This window comes from Drosophila novamexicana, unplaced genomic scaffold, assembly GCF_003285875.2.
Source record: "Drosophila novamexicana strain 15010-1031.04,08,12 unplaced genomic scaffold, DnovRS2.1 tig00000462-arrow-pilon, whole genome shotgun sequence".
NCBI classification, from domain to species: Eukaryota; Metazoa; Arthropoda; class Insecta; order Diptera; family Drosophilidae; genus Drosophila; species Drosophila novamexicana.
This window is the reverse complement of record NW_020824806.1, coordinates 5,110,665-5,130,907: the sequence shown is the minus strand read 5'-3', so window position 1 is coordinate 5,130,907 and position 20,243 is coordinate 5,110,665. Positions and strand designations below refer to the sequence as shown.

The 20,243-nt window shown below is 37.5% G+C and overlaps 1 protein-coding gene and 1 long non-coding RNA gene across 2 annotated transcripts in view; both read left to right on the top strand.

Annotated features, from left to right (window-relative positions):
• Positions 1-878: 878 nt before the first annotated feature.
• On the top strand, positions 879-4,479 carry LOC115760746. The gene is made up of 3 exons (XR_004017683.1): positions 879-1,292; positions 1,346-2,444; positions 4,373-4,479. It is a non-coding gene; the product is annotated as an uncharacterized LOC115760746 (long non-coding RNA).
• Positions 4,480-4,714: 235 nt separating this feature from the next.
• The window catches only part of LOC115760577 (terminal nucleotidyltransferase 5C), a 69,892-nt gene continuing 54,363 nt past the window's right edge, over positions 4,715-20,243 (top strand). The window contains exon 1 of the mRNA XM_030701995.1: positions 4,715-6,365. Coding sequence (XP_030557855.1) covers positions 5,286-6,365 — 1,080 coding nt within the window. The 5' untranslated portion in view covers positions 4,715-5,285. The remainder of the gene's footprint in view (positions 6,366-20,243) is intronic.

Genomic DNA, 20,243 nt, shown 5'->3' with positions numbered 1-20,243 from the left:
AATGAAACGGAAGAACGCATGTTATGACTAACCTCACTTATTTGCTAATTGACAAGATAAAACCAAATAGATGTGACTGGCAGCACTGTAATTATAAATGGCAGCACTGACACGCAAGGCCAGCGCTTTCTCTCGTTTCACGCGCGCGCTCTCTCTCTCTCTCTTCCGCTCTCTCAGTCAATTCAATGTCGACGCCGGCCGGTATTCCGTTATGACTTGCAAGCAATAACGAAAACAACAACATTTTACATTATACGAAATGCGTCGACAGATCTTTAAATTGGAATCTGACAAAAGCTCTCTCTCTCTGCTCTCCCGCGCGCTCTCTTTTGATTTTGCTGGAACATTCGCATGGCGTTGCCAGCAGCAGCCACATGTTGCTTGAGCGAAAAACTAGGCTTAAAAGTGAAAACTCGGCCAAAACAATGACTAGCAGCTAACGTCTGACCCAGTGCTGTTAAATGAGGCAGCGCCGTGAGGGAGAGTGAGAGCAAGAGAGCCAAGCACAAAAAAAATATCAACTAATTGTTGTTGTTTTGCAGCGATTAATTGTGAATGTTTAAATGTATACACATACATACACACATACGTACACGAATACATGGTGAGCTTATGTAAATGTGTGCAACTCACAAACATACATACATACATACATACACATTTGGTTATTGTTGCTGTTTGCCGGCGGCGACTTAGTTATTTGTGAACTTTTCGCTGCTCACTTTTTATTTTTCGTTGTTGCTTTTGTTTGAATTCTTGCTCTCTAGAACTGCTGTCGCTGTTGGCACAGTGGTGCAATGTATCGTCATCAACAATCTAAACGATAAATCGAATTGGAATCAAACTGGCATTCGAGCTAGTACATGTAATATTTTTCTTATGTTTTCATATATTTGTAAATTTACAACATTTCAATAATAGTGTATAAATATATAAATGACAAAAGACTAAGAGTTTAGCCGCGGCTCGCAAGAAATTCACTTTTCTGACCAATGGCATTTGCATTTGGACCACTGTGCGTTGTCGCAGTCCACGACGCGTAACTGCCGCGATTTATACAAACATACGGTTTTGCTTAAGCAGCGGCCATCAGTTGCTCGTCACATGTTCGACACTCAAGTAGAGACCACCTCAAGTAACGGGAATTGTGCAGAAAATTGGATCAACGATCAGTTCTGTGACCAACCGACAACAACAACAACAACAATAGTTGTGCAATTGAAAGTGGAGACTGAGATTTATTGAAAGTCGAAAACCGAACAGAACCGAATCGAAAGCCAGCCGCAACTTGTGTGAGTGTCCGAATATAATTTAATCGAGTTGTTAACATTTCAAACCCACTTAGTTGCCAACGCGCCATTGCCGCCTACAACATTCTCGAAGCTTTCCGAGCAACGTGCTTTGACCACACGCGGTTGGTTCTGTGTTGTGTTTCTTCTGCCTGTGTGCGTGCGTGTGTGTGTGTGCGTGCGTGTGTGTTTATGTGTGTGTGTTGAGCGTGTTAAAAAGAAAAAGCCGAAAAAGCAAAAGCGAATATCGAAAAGAATACAAGCAATAAGGGTTTTATTTGTCAGTCTGTGGTGTTGTGTGTTGTAAAAAGCAAATGCAGTCGGCTCGTCGGTTGTTTGCACGTTAACGTCATATTCAAACAATACAAATTTAACTATCAAACATCTTTTGGGCTTTGTTGCGGTGCCACAAGATCTATCGAACGCCAACCCCCGCACCGCACCGCTCCATCGTTTCGTCCATCGTCAAACGTTAATTGCACTCTATGAATTGCATTTTTGACTTCCGCTCTCGCTTCCACTCTCTCACTGTGCGCCTCTCTCCGTCTCTGCCTCTCCTGCCGCCGTCGATACGTTGATTCTTCTTGCTTGCTGCTGATTTATTTTAATACAGTGGCTGTGCTCTATTCGAATTCAACAAATAGATTGTTTGTGTGTGAGCGTGCGTATGTGTGTGCTCTATATACCCACATATGTACATTCAAACATACAACTATTCACATTAGTGTTACATATACACGTGAGCCAATCGAACAGAGACTTTGTAATCGTGTAACCGTAACCAATAACGTCAGAGTAACTGTAACGGTCAATAACGCCGCTAAAGCGTTTCGCGAATCTTCTCTCTCTTACGCGCCCAGCCTGCTCTCGCACGTATTTACAAGAAGCAGAAGAAGAAGCGTTCAGATCGTTACGTACTTTTGCTAGCGCCATCTGGCGTCCGATTATAACAGCGCGTAATTTCGGCTCTCCTCGTCCTTGTTGTGGCCGTGGCGCAAGTGCCCTCTCTCGCTCGCACCGTCGCTGCCGTCTACGTGTTTCGAAGAAAGCAAGTTCAAAGCAAATAGCGAATACCAAAGACATTGAATCGCGTTCAGCATCTTGTGAATTCGGAAAATAACTGTTAAAGCACGACTAGCCGACCCAGTTTACCAGGTAAATATCACAAAAAGGCTTATCAAAATATGGAACTTGCAATTTTCGGACTACGTGACCGCGATGCAGACGGCGCTGCCGGGTCTCGGGTTGCCAAAGAAGCGCCCACCCAAACAAACGCACTCTCTCTCTCTCTCTCTCTCCCACTCATACATGCACAAACCGATGTGCTATTCTCACACGTGTCGCTCTTTTTGTTTTGGGGGGGAATCTGTCATTTCCGGATTGGGCTGAAAAAATTCACCTTCAGGGCGTTTGGGATTTTGGCCCTGACGCAAATTTAAATGCTTTCCTGCATACATTTGAAGACATTTCTGGCATTTAAATCGGCGTTGTATAAAATATAATATATATATTAAAGCACACAACTGAAATAGATCTATGTATATACATATAGTATTTCATATAGCAGGCTAAAAATACGAACAATTATTTATTTAAATTCAATTTATGACAAAATATTCATTTCAGTAAGTTTAAACAGCATGTAATCAAAAATTTTTTAAATTCCGTTCTGATCGAGGAGATTTCTTGGACAATCCCTGAAGCTGTACAGCTTTTGTCAAGCCATTAACAAATCGCCAAATGCGAATCATATGCTAACCACAAGAGTCAGCATGAAGAGCTATTTAAAGTTCCAGTTATCCAACCAAGGAGATTAGACAAATATTTCAAATATTCAACAGTCTTCAATGAGGTAAAGTTCTCAAAACAGAGTTACTTCTTCACGATTCTCAAGTCGATTCACTCCCAACTCGGCATGAGTACAATGAGTAATTGCTGTTTAGTAGAAACTACGCATACATACATATGCATACATGTCATAATTCATTTACTTATTCAACGTTGCTTTGATTGATATTTACATATAATTTCTGTAGGTGTGTTTGGGGGCGTCTTCAATAAACAGAGTCTAATTTAGCAATTTCTCAGAATGTGTAATAGAATTCCATATGGCTATATATGCATGTATGTATGTATGTTTATAAGAATGTGGCAGATCACATAAATAAATTATCGAAGGCTTCAAAATTGGGATTTCCCCTTCGCTTCACTAGTGTCAATAACAATATTAAAATCTTGGGGTCATTAGCTGTAAGGTGGCTTTTTTTTAAATTAGCATTTTAACAGAGATACAAATACACAATATACCCTGTACTTTGTATATGTATGTTAATGTATTTTTGTATGCAAATTTTAAACAATATTGCGCTTTATGGCATTAAAATCCCAATTCTGGATGCCGCTTTGCCGCTTTGGCCATAAGCAAATCAATTGTGAATACGTATACACACACGCACACACACTCACACATACAATAACACTTGTAATCGTTTGTAAATATAAAAACATTGCGATATACACATACATACGTACGTCAAACATATTGGGCATTGATGTATGTATGTATGTATGTATGTATGTAGGTACAGTTTAACATTTAAAAAAAAACTTACATCATCTTCTTGTGGGCCGCAGAGAGGGCCGCAAAGCACGCAGAGCGGGCGTGAGAGTAAAAGCGGAAGAGATAGAGAGAGCGAGAGCGAGAGAGAGTGAGAGAGCAGTCGAACGCCAAAAATGGCAAGCAATGTTTTGTTGTTGTTGCCGTTCTTGTCGAACGGGCGGACGCGAAAGTAATAGAAATTGCGCGTTGGAATTGGAAACGACGAAAAAAACAACAACAACAACAACAAAACACTAACAAAAAACCGCAAACATGCCGCGCAGTTTGCCTAGCTTCTTCTTCCTTCTAACACAAAACTAAAGACAAGTGCAAAGCAAAGGTGATAAACAACGGCAACAAGGTTAATGGGGATATGCTGGCAAAAAGACATAAACACAACACAACAGTTAATTTGCATACTTTACAATAACTGTACTAAAATGCATTTTTCTTTATTATTTTTTTCCCTCTCTTCCATCGGCAGCAAGGAATAGGGCAAACGTTTCGAACAGAGGACGCAGTGAAAAAAAAGAGTGTATGCACAAAATAAAACATCAGTCAGAGCCAGCGAAAAACAAGCAACAACAACATTTACAACCACAATAACAGGCAACAGCAACAAACGACCACGAAAACAATAACAACAACAAGGCGCAATTTAATGAATTTTGTGATTATAAATATTTCAAAGGTACAACAAAAGCTCATTTAATAAAAAATCGCGGCGTCGAGCACAACGCCAAACGGCAAAACCCACAAAAATCAAATTAAAAACAAAAACAAGACAACAAAAAAAAAAACAACAACGAAATAATTCAAAAAAGAAAGAAAAACAAACGCACAACAACAACAACAACAAACGTGGCAATAACTAAAACAGAAAGCTTTCGCAAGTTAGCAGCAGCAGCAAAAACAACAACAACAACAGAAACAACAACAGCTACAACAACAGCAACAACAAGCAAGCAGAGCCCGTGAGAGTGCAAGTGAATCTAACAGTGTTCGTGCGTGCGTGTATGTTTGTATATGTGTGTGTGTGCTCAAGTGTTGTGAGTGAGCGTGCCAGAGAGTGAGAGCCAGAGAGAGAGAGAGCGAGCAAGTGAGCGCGTGAGCGTAAGCAAGAGCGTGCTAAAGCAGAGGCGACAATAAGCAGCGACCGTTAAGCGAAATAACGGCCAAAGCCAATTGCGCATAGAACAAGCACAGAAGCACATTCGTAAGCGCAGAGAAGCCCAAAATAAATAACTCACGAAAATACACAACAAAAAGACAAACAAAAATTAACAAAAATTTCAAAATATAAACATATTACAATCGAAACACTAGTGAAAAAAAGGCAAACAATCAAAAACGGCTGGAAAAGTTTTAAGTGTGACGACAACGTTACCGTTGTGAAAATGGTAAACAAAGCCCAAGGAAAACAGGCGAAGGCAGACAAGGACAAACAAGCTACGCAGCAACAGGAGAAGTCGCAGCAGCAGCAGCAACAGCAGCAACAGCAGCAGCCACAGGTGCTACAAGGCAACAAAAACAATGGCAGCAGCGGCAACAACAACAATCAAATGAAAACAAACGAGAAGACCAAAAATGGAAACAACAAGTGTAACAACAACAGCAACAACAACAATGCAGCGCGTGCCAAGCCTGGCAGCAACAAAGCACAACAGCAGCAGCAGCGCAGCAGCAAAAAGGCGCGTCCGCAGCGGCAGCAGCTCTTCTTTCAGCCGCTGACGCGCAGCAGCAACAGCCAGCAGCAGCTGCTGCTGCAGCGCACAACATGCACACAAGACGCCGTCAGCAACAGTAACAGCAGCAGCAGCAGCAATAAAAACAGCAGCACGCCAACAACAGCAGCAACAACAGCAACATTAACAGCAACAGCAACATTAACAGCCGCCGTTAGCAATGTAAGTGCCGCCGATATGTTAACAGCCGCCTTGGCCGTGCCCTGCGCCAAATGCTCAAAGCCCGCCATGCTGCCCGCCGGCCTGCTGCCCTCGTCTGGCTCCAGCAGCAGCGCCAGCTCGGAGGCCAGCAGCAGCAGCTACAGCAGCATTAGCAGCGGCAGCAGCAGCAGCAGCAGCAGTAGCAGCAGCAGCAGCAGAAGCAGCGATCCGCGGCAGCAGCAGCAGTCGCAACAACTGGAGGCAGCCATCATATATCCGGGCAAACAATATCGCAAATCCAAATCCTATTTGGGCGTCTCCCAATACGCAACCAAAGCAACAGCTGGCAACAGCAGCAACAACAGCAACAACAACAGCAACATACCGTATAGACGCTCGCAGAGCGATCGCCGCAATTCGTTCGATCGCACCTTTGCGGAGCGTAATCGTGATTTTGTGCCCATCGTACAGCCCTTGCGTCCCGTTCTCTCCTCATCGAACATTGCGGGTGTCATAGCCAGCGCCAGCGCCAGCAAGCTGACCATCATCGAGCGTTTCGGCAAAGGACGCGTCGCCTATCCCATTATGCAGGTGAGTCCAACTAACTACCATCATTATATAAAGAGATCAAATTATATTATATACGCTTGAAGTTCTAGCTCAAATTTTGTTTAGAAATCTTTTATCTTGTTTATTTATAGTTTTGCAATCAGATTTCAACAATTTTTTATAGCCAACACTAGATTTGTATTACATTTCTAATTGATGAGTCTTTCCAATTAGAATATGTCAGGCTCGGGGTTATCTTATTAGATTGTATAGTTGGTTGGCTCACCTTAATAGCATAATTCTTTAATAAGCATGAAATTCCAACTAGACATGCGTCAGCTCACTTACAGTATTGGTCTCTTATTAGCATCTTATTAGCTTGTAGATGGAAATTTCAGGATTTAATTGATATTGAAAATCAGATCAGATCTTAACAATTTTTATAGCTAATTTATAATTTGGCTAGATTCTTATTCAATTTTCTTCCAACTGGAACCTGTGACTAAAGCCTCGGCGAAATCTTATTAGATTTTAGAGTTACTGAAGATGAGGATCTGCAGATCATATAGATAGTTGACCTCAGAGGGATACCTAACTATTTATATTTATTTGTTGTTATTTTAACGATCTTTGTCTAAAGATTCATCCGAAAATGAGGCTGTTTATATATATGTATATATATAATATGTATATGCATAGCCAGTTTTATTATGAGTCGTAAAATGTTTTTAGTATCAAACGAATCTTGGTTATTTGAACGGCTCCCAACTGATATTCTCAGGTGTATCAAATAATAAGAATTATGATACTTTGAAAACAGAACTGAGCGAATGCAGTAGAAGATTCGGTTAAACGTGATGTATAACTTATTTGTGCCGATATTATTTTGGGTAATCTTTCGTAACTTTCCATTTGTGTGATATTTTTGTTTTTGTTGCCACATAAAGCATCGAGAAGTTCTTTCTAATCAGCGCTACCAAAGGAAGCGGTTCTAATTAATGGCGCAAAAGCAGTTAGATGATAAGGCCAAAAGCAAAAACAAACAAAAACAAAAAAAAAAAAAAACAATAAAAACAGAATAGAATAGAGAGGGAGAGAGAGTATATAATTGTTGTTGTCGTGTTTCATTAGTCATCTGTATATTTTCAATGCAGATTGCATCACAGTATGAAATATACTTGGTTATAGATTGATTGTCTGTCTACTTAGTAGAGCATCAAGCGAGAGACTTATTCAAGAAAATTCCCCTCGCTAACCCCTCCTCTCACCCTACGTCTGCCACGTCGCCCGCTTCTAGCGTTTTGTGTGTGTAATTAGTTGGCAATTGAGAATTACGAAGCTTGTTTATTTGATTAGCTCGGTAGCTGCTCAGGCATTGTTATCACTGCACTTTGTGTCCAATATTTGCCCATATTTGCACTGGGCTAAAGACACGTGCGTCCGGCGCAGGGATCGTGCATTCCACGCATTACGTATACGGCATGTTGAACATTCATTTCATGTCAATATTGCTACGGCATGAATGTGTAATGCCTTGTATATAAGACAGTGTAAGCGCCATAAAGTATATATATTTACTGATCAGCATTATCAGCTGATTTATAGATATTTTAGTGCATCATGATCTATGGGAAATAGGCGCTCAGTTAAGCTTTTTCGAGTGAAACTTGGTAGAGAAACTTCGTCGGAATCTTTCAGATCGGATAACTATATATATATATGTTATTGATCAACATCATTAGCTGAGTTATTGGAGCTAATCAAGTCCCTCAAGATCGATGGGAGCTAGGCTCTCAGTTAAGCTTTTTCGAGTGAAACTTGGTAGAGAAACTTCGTCGGAATCTTTCAGATCGGATAACTATATAACTATATATATGTTATTGATCAACATCATTAGCTGAGTTATTGGAGCTAATCAAGTCCCTCAAGATCTATGGGAAATTTGCTATAAAAGCCGCAACAAAATCGTTCAGATCGTCTTACTATATCACAATTATGCATATCAAGGATATTTGAACTTCGAGCAAAGTTCTTGCGTGTTTTTGTTTGGGTTTCGATTTCAAATTTGTCTATTGACGGATTGATAGATATTTTCTTTAATGCGGAAATTGCAAAGCCTTGGAATATTAAAACAAATCAAAAAGAAACGAGATGGGTTTTGAAATAAAATACCAAAAAAAAAAAAAAAACGACATAAAACAAACGGCCAGAAAAGTCCAACATATTTTACGGAGTTGTTGTTTATGCTAATTATTCAGGTCTGTAGAAATCTGCATATGTTGGAAAAATAGTATAGCCAAAAATAAAATCAAATCAAATCAAATAAAGATTAGCATGTGCGTCAGTTGCAAACGTTGCCGGGGCTTTGGTATTGTTTGATTAACTTTAAAGGCCGAAACTAGTTCTAAATGTATGCGAAAAGGGAAACTTGTTTTGCCTTTACTTTTTATTGCCAAAAGAATCGAGAGTAGAAACGACAAATGCAAATTGATTCATGTTCTTCATTTGAGAACTTTTTATTTTCTTGTTTAAACAATTGACAGACAAAAAAGTTTGGAAACAAAGTTTAAACAACTGTCGCCAGTGCCCAAACAAGAGCTAACCTTCAAAAGCATTTTCCAAACAAACTTAACACACTTTTTTGTTTTTTTTTGTTTTTTTTGTGCCAAGTGCTCGTGTACTATAATTATTATTATTTTGAAACTGCGTGTGAATCATTTAAGCGCACGAGCTCTAACTTTCGAAGAGCGTGAGAGTAGGCTCAAGACACTGTGTGTTCGCTCTTTATAAAACCTCTCGCTCGCTCGCTCTCTGTTGCTCTCTCGCTCGCTCTTCACGTGAGCACAGCTGTCGGGGCACAGTGGGGCGAAGCCGTCAAACATGTGGCAAAAGCTGATCAACTGGCCAACGGAAATGAACTGACGTGCAGATAAGATAAACAAACAACATTTGTCACCACAAAAATAAAAATAATAATAACCAAATACTTGACATATGTGATATGTATATATATATGGATGTATAGAGAAATGTTTAGAGGGGATTTTAGCTGGCTTGAAAGATTCACGCTCTTCATTATAAATGAAAAACTTCATGTATTTGTTATCAGAAATAATAAAATATGCAATAAAATAAAAGCAAATTAATGCAAAAAAAAAAAAAAAAAGAAAAAGTAAAATAATAATAGAAAACATCTCGAGTAGCCAAACAAAAGCACAGGCGGTAGGCATTGCAAATATTGAAACTTGTTGCTTACGTCAATCGAGAGCGAGTCCCATCGATAGGACTATATACACAGATGTGCACAAATATATTATATATATATAACTCTGTGTGTACTATATGGAAATGATTTGTAAAAAGAGACTTTTCGCTAATGGGGCTTATTCGCTGGAAACCCTCAATGAAAGCAGCTACCAATTACTTCGAACAAAAAACCCAGCTATAATATTTCAATCATTAAATTTTACACCCAGCTGCGGCTGGACATTTCATTTTGATGGCTTACAGGCCATAATCTATATGAACTCATTGACGATGCGAGCTAAAGACATTAAGTTTGACGGGTTCAATGCCTGAAGGGCATATGCCCTATAGCCATTTAGCTATTCAAAACTTTTTCTTAAGATCGCTTAAGATCTTCCAAGTTCTTCTTCTAACGCTTTTTGGGAAGTGTACTGGACATAGCTTAGCGATATTCAAGCATAATATACCTTTAATAAATACAAATAAATATTTATGACGTCCTCGAACTTGACAATGGACTTGAATTTTTGTGTGCTTGTTAAATATTTGGCTACTCAATTTTGAATATGCTCGAAATTAATCTTATCTTTTGCGCTGCTAAAACTAGAAATTAAGATGGGATATATTTCAGCTAAGTCGAGTTAGCGATATGTTATCGATAGTTGAGTTTGAATGTTTGTTTTTAAATATACTCAATTTCCAATGGGCTTGCAATTTGGTCTTAATGTTATTGAATATACCTAGTTTTCAATGTGCTTGCAATTTGATTTCTGGTTCATATATACTCTAATCTCAAGTTAACTTGAGTTAAGTTATCGATACAGTATCGATTGTTATTAAAGCTATTGTTGAGCATTGACTTTTAGGGGTTTTGTGTAGCATTCTATTAAATCTGGCCAAATTCAAATATGCTGGCTCAAATATGCTTAAAGCAGGATATATATCAGCCAAGCCAAGTTATCGATATGTTATCGATAGTTGTTGTATTGCTTGTTGGGCATGAACTTAATGTTTTTTTTGTAGCATATTAAATATACCCCATTACAAATATGCTCACAATTTATTCTTAAGTTAAAATAGTGTATATTTCAGTCACGTCTAGCTATCGATATTTTATATATCGATAGTTGTTAAGCATTGACTCCTAATGTTTTTTCTAGCACATTATTTGGCTTATGCCTTCAGACTCCGTCAGTTATAAACAGCCTGATACATCATATGTTTTCAGTTTTGAATAAAAGATAAAGTCGAAATTCCCATTGGTTTACTTAAGCTCTTTTTAAAGTCTTCTTTAAATGTTGCCTTTATATTTTCTGCTGATATTCAAATGACGAACGCTCAATACTGCAGCATTAATTTATATTTCTCATTATTTTCGCTTCAAACGCAGCTGTGTGTGAATTTTGAGCCATGTTTTCTTAAGTTTTTGTGACCCCCCCACGCCCAACCGCAGTCAAGAAATTGCCTTTGAAACAAATTTAACAACTTGCGTTTATTGTTATTATTATTTTCTCTCTCTTTTTTTTTCATATAATAATTTGCGTCGTAAAATTTCTTTGCTGACAAGGCCAAGAAATGCGCTTAAAGAAAGGCCAAAAAGCAGCACAAATGAAATGAAGAAGTTCAGATAATGCTAATAATAATGAGATTGATAATGATAATGATAATGATAGTGATAATAATAATTATGATAATAATAATGATTATGATAATTTGTTATCACGTTTTCAACGTTCTCTAAGTGCCTGCGCCGGCCGCTTTATCAACATTAGAAACCGTGCAAAATATAATAAATATTTTAATCAAAAACAGACAAAAAAAAAAAAGAAAAATATTTACCTACTTCAAATTGGGCGAGAAAAAAGTGTGCTTTTTGGTTTAGAAAGTGCCACATATGCGTTGCTTTGCTCTTTGTTTATTTGTTGTGCTCGAAATAGAATTATTTACAATCACTTGTTATTCAATGGCCGCAAAAATGCCAGCGCATTGTCTTAAAAAGGTGCAAAAAGCAAATGGCAGCGCTTTAATTAGACAACTTGAACAAGTAAGAGGTTCTAGTCGGGACCTCCCGACTAGGGGATACCCTGAACCCTCTTCTTCCAACATCAAATGCATATATATATATTCTATTTTAGAAGCTACATGTCTAGTTTGGTGACTCTAGCTCTTATTGTTTACCAAAATTGCCCAAAAAACAGGATATCGATATTTATCGATTGCTTGGAAACGGAGTAAGTTATCGATTATCGGAAACAAACCCGATCTGCGCGGGAACTAGGAGCAGCTACATCTAAAATTTCAAGTCTCTAGCTCTTATAGGTTCTGAGATCCTTGCGTTCATACATACGGACAGACGGACGGACAGACAGACGGACATGGCTAGATCGACTCGGCTATTTATGCTGATCAAGAATATATATACTTTATGGGGTCGGAGATGCTTCCTTCTGCCTGTTACATACATTTGACTTTCGCACAAATACAATATACCCTTATATCCATTTTTAAAGGGTTCAGGGTATAAAAAGTTAGTTGACCAGGTGGGCTTTAAATGTGACATACGCCGCATCAATTGGCATCTGAGGTATGGCAACTAGTTTAGTTTTTCGGTTACATCTAACTAATAAGCCCTAACAATACACACAATTGATAGGGTATGCCGGTGCACCCAACCGATATGTCCTGCTGATAAAGCCTATTAATAAACACCTTTGACAAGTCCTATTAATATTCCCTTCTGATACGTCTTGATGTGTCAACTCAGGGTCAGTTAACTTAATATTCTGATATACCCAACCAATATACCCTATCAACACACACTATCAATACAACCTACCCATCTGCCCTACTCATATTAACCTATTGAGAAAGCCTTGATAAGCCCTACTGATACGTCCTATTGATATGCCAACTGAGCTGTGGTATTTTGATGAATCCAATCAATATACCCTATTAGATACAGCGTACCGCTGATACGCCAATTTGATATGTCAACTAATATACCCTACAGATACACTACAGATACATCCTGTTGATAAGTCCTGCAGATACATCCTACAGATACATCCCAAAGACACACCTTACAGATATACCATACAGATACGCCCTATTAATACTCCTTACTCCATACAGAGACGCTCTACAGATACATCCTACAGATACATCCTACAGATGCACCTTACAGATACATGCTATAGATACAGCCTATATATACCTCCTACAGATATATTTTACAGATGCATCCTAAAGACACAACTTACAGATACACCCATAGACACACCCAATAGATACACTCTACAGATACGCCCTATACATACTCCCTACTGATACATCCTATAGATACATCCTAAAGATACACCTTACAGATACACCATACAGATACGCCCTCTAGATACTGACTACAGATACGCCCTATAGATGTTCTCTAAAGCTACATTTTGCAGATTCAGTCTACAGATACAGATAATAGATACGCTCTACAGATATTCCACATACAGATATTGCACTTGGAATTTCTAAAAAGTATGCACTGTTAAATTGAAAACTATATTTTCCAGCTGATTTTAAGACTTGCCTAAAACTAGGCAGCACTTTTTCGCAACTAACTTGAATTGAAAGCTGTGCTTGAAAGCGTGCAAAGATCATGCTCCGAACTCTGCTGAACTTTAAAGTCAGCCGCGACAGCCAAGACAAAACCCTAATTTGACCTCTGACCAGAAATGAGCTAATTAGAAGCTTTTGTGTAACCCGAGACAGGCCACATTGTGTGGCCAAACACAAAGAGAGCAGCAATTAGCCTCATTAGACAAAGATAAAAGAGAGAGAGAGAGACAGAGGGAGTTAGAAAGAGAGCGAGCTGAAAGACAAAGACAGCGACAAAGTCTGAGAGCACATTTGACCCGAGTTGACATACAACAATGTGTTTGGCCCGCATTAAGTCATGCATTTGATAAGACAAAGGTCTATATAAATACACAGATGCATACAAAAATAAATATGTATTTAATACAAATAATCTAAATTTGTTCTATATATATAAACAATATTTATATGGAAATGCAATGGCTGGCACATACAAAAGTCTTGATAAGAAGTCAACCAAAAATGAATGTGAAACTTTGAATGTTTGTGGTCTCTTCGAAGTCTCTACCAGAGATAAGAATACAAACCGCCCCACACAGATTGTATATATATATATATGCAATTGTTCAGTTTTCGGAATTGAGCTTCACTTTGTTGCATTCGCAGGTATTTTGATTAGATTCAACTACAATTCAAATTAAAGTTTCGACTTTATCGTAAATAAGTAACACTTGATACACTTCCAAGCACTTGACTCTCGCATCAATTGTTATGCAAACTCAGTCTCTAATTATAAACAATTGGTTTTCTTAGATGACAGATTGTATTATATTGTCGCGGGTTTCTAATTTAAAATTGTATTTATCATTATATTTCCAGCTAACAGTGCAGAGAACTCTCTTGTATTACTCCGTCACAAAAATATATTTATATATATATATATATATATATATATATATATATATATATATATATATATATATATATATATATATATAGACGTTGCACGTCATTGTCTGTGCAGATTTTTAATTATATGCCGTTGAACAAGTTTCTGCGGCGATTATTATGTTAATGCGTAAATATAATTAAATATAAATATTTGATAAATAATTATATGCTAATTATTTCATAATACTTGTTGCTAAGCATTTGTTAATTGAGCTGTGCATTATATAGTCACATATATATAGTACATTAGATCAATCGCTTTTTATTTGCCTGACGCAATGTTGCTAGCAAATTTTTTATTGATTTATAAGCAAATTTGTTATCGAAGTTCATTTATTCGCTTCTGTTAAAGATTTTCAGTTTTCTAATGCTCATTCTGTAAACTTTTATATCGATTAGCATAGTTATTGATACATTTTTGGGGGTATTCGTCGTTTTTGTTGTTCACTTTTGTTTCCAGTTTGTATAGCTATCGACTTACCGATATTTTGCTTAACTAGCGATAGACAATGCTACAAATAAGCTCTTTAGTTCTAATATTCGATAGCAGAATAATAAACATCAACACGTGAGTTATCGATAACATCGTCTATCGATAACCATAGGTATCGATATCGATATCTATTTGCAGTGTTACCGATAACAATTTGGAGCTGCATATCTTGCAGAGAACGCATATTTTCGTATCTTGATTCAATTCAACCTGTTTATTAAGCTTAAGCTCGTGACTTTAATATCTAAATGAAGCAATCGATAATTTAGATATCTCGATCGATTGTGATTCAAGTTGAATACCCACTTTAAGGATGTGAATACTCAGTTAAACAACGAATTTAATCACATAGCGACAAATGTATGCAAGGCATGCCACATGCAATGTTGTTGCCGACGATGTTGTTTGTCTATGTTTCTGTTTAAGCCAAAAGACAGACAGACGGACAGACAAACAGAGAGACAGTCAGTCGGACAGACGGACGGGTAGTTGTTGTAGTTCTTTGTTCAAAATGCTTGCAATGCATTCGTGTGTGCACCTTTCAAATTTTTTCGCCTAATCTGAGCTCGACTTGCAATCGTCGCGTTGTTGTTGCAAGTAGTTGCCGCCGCTGCCGCTGTTGCAAGTTTGCTGCCACAGAGCAGAGGCGAGAAGGCCGCAAATGTATTTCTTACTACTATTTTTTTTTTGTTTTGTTTTTGTTTTTAGCAAATTGGTAAATTGTTTAAAATGCTTTTTGTTGGATTTTTTTTTGTTTTTATGTAGTTGTTTTTTTTCTAATACTTACCGTACGGCCATAAAACGATTAATAATTATGCACAAACTTTCAAAATTGAAGCTTTGTCTGACGGCGCGAGCCCCGAAAGAGGCGCTTCGATTGGTATTTAAAAAGACATTTAACATTTTATGCACGGCTATCGTTATTTAGCCGGCTTTGCCTGACATTTAAGCCAAACGGCCGAACGGTGCGAAGAGCAAACCATGCAACAGATTATGGCTCAATGACACTAGTCGCAAGTGGCACTTGTACCCTATTAAATACCTTGCGTTGAGCAGCATCAACAAGTGGCGCTTCAGAGCAGCGTATAAGTGGGCTTTCCAACACTGTGCGCGCAGTCAGTGTGCAGCCAAGAAGTGGGCTTTCCAACACTGTGCGCAGTCAGAGTGCAGCGAATACTTGAGCTTTCTTACACTGTGCGTAGTCAGAGTGTGCGGCCTTGAAGAGAGTGAAGTACAAGAAGGGACATGCTTTATTATTAGCAGCCAAACCGTTTAAATTTAGCATATTTAAGTTTTGAGCAAACTTTAAAAGCTTTCGATGCTTGTTCGCTTAGAGTCTAACTGAATTCTTTCTTTAAACGGGCAGTTATTGTCTTGGAGTACTGCAATAAGTATCTTAAAGCTTGCATATTCTCATTGGCTGCTTACACATAAAAGCTTAAAGCTCAACGTGTTGGCTGCATTGAATGTACTTTGAAGGTTTAAGTAAGATCAACCACAATAGAAATAATCAAATATAGATTAAAGCTCTGCGAAAAGCTCACAATTGAGCTTAAGCCTTCAGCGACTATCGTAATAGACATAATAAAAACGACATTAAAGCCCTACGAACACCTTAGAGTTAAGCTTTAGATTAAAGCTTTGTAAACAAATTAAAGCTTTAGCTTAAGCTTTAAGCTAGTGTCGCAATAGGCACACTAACGTATAGATTAAAGCTTTTCTTGAGCTTTAGCTTTAAGCTAATTTATATTAAAGCTCCACGAACAGCTTACAGTGGAACCTTAGCTTAGATTTGTATTAAAGCTCTACAAATAATTCACAGTTGAGTTTCAGTTTTCAGCTAATATAATTGCCAGCTCGAATAAAAGCCGTTTCGCCTTCAGCCAAGTCCGGTTCGTGTTAATTGACTTTGGCATTTGTGAATTTCAGCGCAGCTTGTCGCTGCAGTCTCAAGGGCTTCTCCCTTTCTTTTGGTTGCACTTCACTCTAAATAAGTTTGACTTTTAGCTTTTTTTTTTGCCTCCGGCTCCGGCTGTGGCTGCGGCTTTGCGGCCGCCAGCTTATCAGTGCAGGGGCTTATCAGTTCCCCAAGTGCTGACAGTTGGACTCTAGTTGTTGTTGTCCAACTAATTGTAAAGTATTTTCCTCTTCTTTTTTTTGTTGTTCTTGTGGTATTCCAAGCAGAGATAGCGCCGTTGCCTTGCCGCATTGGAATCTGGCAAGTGTAATTTGTTAACCGAATTTCCGAGAAATGTTGCGTCTAAAATAGATGCCAAAAGTGCTGCCAAATTGCGACAAATAGTCACCTGATAAAGTTCGCTTTTATCTGTTGTCAAAAAACCAAACCAAAAAAAAAAAAAAAAAAACAGACAAAATGAATAGTTAAAAATATGTCGCATATTTTTGCCTATTTTACGTTTGTTTGTGTGTGAAAACAAGTTACTTCCGCTAATTATGAAATTTCCAGCTCTTGGTTTCTATTTTTGTTTATGTCTTCCTTCTATAAACAATCAAAAACAAAAAAAGGGGAAAAAAAAATATGCCAAAAACTCATAAGGTTAAATCGAATATTTCAACAATAATAATACGTATGTGGGCTTATTTTGCTGTATTGTCCAAGTTATTATTATATTATTTTTAGCTTGTTTTCAGCCAAAACTCTGACTTGCAGAATTAAAATGGAGGAGAAACAAAAAACAAGCACCCAATTCGTAAACACACTATATTTAAAATTAATTGAAGCCAATTTGAAAACGATTATGACAAGGCCCCAATTATATTTTATTATTATTGTTTACGCCACGAACTGGGCCAGACCGTACAGACTACAGTTGGCCAGCTTAACTTTTGACTAGCCTGTCCAACCGTCTATAAAACAGGTCATGCTGGAAAAATAATGAGCTTAACAATAGCTCTATATATAAAACCAATTAGTCAGGACAACGCACAAGCTATTCCGTAAATTCTAGGAGTAGCTATAAGAGCTATGCCCTCAAATATCCTATATAGACATAGATCAATATTACCCACCCCATAACTCGGTCAAATCTCAACCGATTTTCATAAGGTTTGTATTATTGTTCATGGTTTGGCCTCTAGATCAATTGTGCATTTAAATCTGACAACATAATTTTTGGTCCAAATTCATGTAAATATGGTACCCTCAAATATCGCATATTGACATAGGTCGAAATTTTCTAACCCCATAACTCGGTCAAATCTCAACCGATTTTCATAAGGTTTGTGTTTTTGTTCATGGTTTGGCCTCTAGATCAATTGTGCATTTAAATCTGACAACATAATTTTTGGTCCAAATTCATGTAAATATGGTACTCTCAAATATCGCATATAGACATAGGTCGAAATTTCCTAACCCCATAAGTCGGTCAAATCTCAACCGATTTTCATAAGGTTTGTGTTTTTGTTCATGGTTTGGCCTCTAGATCAATTGTGCATCTAAATCTGACAACATAATTTTTGGTCCAAATTCATGTCAATATGGTACCCTCAAATATCCTATATAGACATAGGTCGAAATTTCCTAACCCCATAACTCGGTCAAATCTCAACCGATTTTCATAAGGTTTGTGTTTTTGTTCATGGTTTGGCCTCTAGATCAATTGTGCATCTAAATCTGACAACATAATTTTTATTCCAAATTCATGTAAATATGGTACCCTCAAATATCCTATATAGACAGGTCGAAATTTCCTAACCCCATAACTCGGTCAAATCTCAACCGATTTTCATAAGGTTTGTGTTTTTCTTCATGGTTTGGCCTCTAGATCAATTCTGCATCTAAATCTGACAACATAATTTTTGGTCCAAATTCATGTAAATATGGTACCCTCAAATATCGCATATAGACATAGGTCGAAATTTTCTAACCCCATAACTCGGTCAAATCTCAACCGATTTTCATAAGGTTTGTGTTTTTGTTCATGGTTTGGCCTCTAGATCAATTGTGCATTTAAATCTGACAACATAATTTTTGGTCCAAATTCATGTAAATATGGTACCCTCAAATATCGCATATAGACATAGGTCGAAATTTCCTAACCCCATAACTCGGTCAAATCTCAACCGATTTTCATAAGGTTTGTGTTATTGTTCATGGTTTGGCCTCTAGATCAATTGTGCATTTAAATCTGACAACATAATTTTTGGTCCAAATTCATGTAAATATGGTACCCTCAAATATCGCATATAGACATAGGTCGAAATTTTCTAACCCCATAAGTCGGTCAAATCTCAACCGATTTTCATAAGGTTTGTGTTTTTGTTCATGGTTTGGCCTCTAGATCAATTGTGCATCTAAATCTGACAACATAATTTTTATTCCAAATTCATGTAAATATGGTACCCTCAAATATCCTATATAGACAGGTCGAAATTTCCTAACCCCATAACTCGGTCAAATCTCAACCGATTTTCATAAGGTTTGTGTTTTTGTTCATGGTTTGGCCTCTAGATCAATTGTGCATTTAAATCTGACAACATAATTTTTGGTCCAAATTCATGTAAATATGGTACTCTCAAATTCGCATATAGACATAGGTCGAAATTTCCTAACCCCATAACTCGGTCAAATCTCAACCGATTTTCATAAGGTTTGTGTTTTTGTTCATGGTTTGGCCTCTAGATCAATTGTGCATCTAAATCTGACAACATAATTTTTGGTCCAAATTCATGTCAATATGGTACCCTCAAATATCGCATATAGACATAGGTCGAAATTTTCTAACCCCATAAGTCGGTCAAATCTCAACCGATTTTCATAAGGTTTGTGTTTTTGTTCATGGTTTGGCCTCTAGATCAATTGTGCATCTAAATCTGACAACATAATTTTTATTCCAAATTCATGTAAATATGGTACCCTCAAATATCCTATATAGACAGGTCGAAATTTCCTAACCCCATAACTCGGTCAAATCTCAACCGATTTTCATAAGGTTTGTGTTTTTGTTCATGGTTTGGCCTCTAGATCAATTGTGCATTTAAATCTGACAACATAATTTTTGGTCCAAATTCATGTAAATATGGTACTCTCAAATTCGCATATAGACATAGGTCGAAATTTCCTAACCCCATAACTCGGTCAAATCTCAACCGATTTTCATAAGGTTTGTGTTTTTGTTCATGGTTTGGCCTCTAGATCAATTCTGCATTTAAATCTGACAACATAATTTTTGGTCGAAATCCATGTAAATATGGTACTCTCAAATATCGCATATAGACATAGGTCGAAATTTCCCAACCCCATATTTCGGTCAAAACTCAACCGATTTCCATAAGGGTTGTCTTTTTGTTGATGGTTTAGCCTCTAGATCAATTCTGCATTTAAATCTGACAACATAATTTTTGGTCGAAATCCATGTAAATATGGTACTCTCAAATATCGCATATAGACATAGGTCGAAATTTCCCAACCCCATATTTCGGTCAAAACTCAACCGATTTCCATAAGGGTTGTCTTTTTGTTGATGGTTTAGCCTCTAGATCAATTCTGCATTTAAATCTGACAACATAATTTTTGGTCGAAATCCATGTAAATATGGTACTCTCAAATATCGCATATAGACATAGGTCGAAATTTCCCAACCCCATATTTCGGTCAAAACTCAACCGATTTTCATAAGGTTTGTGTT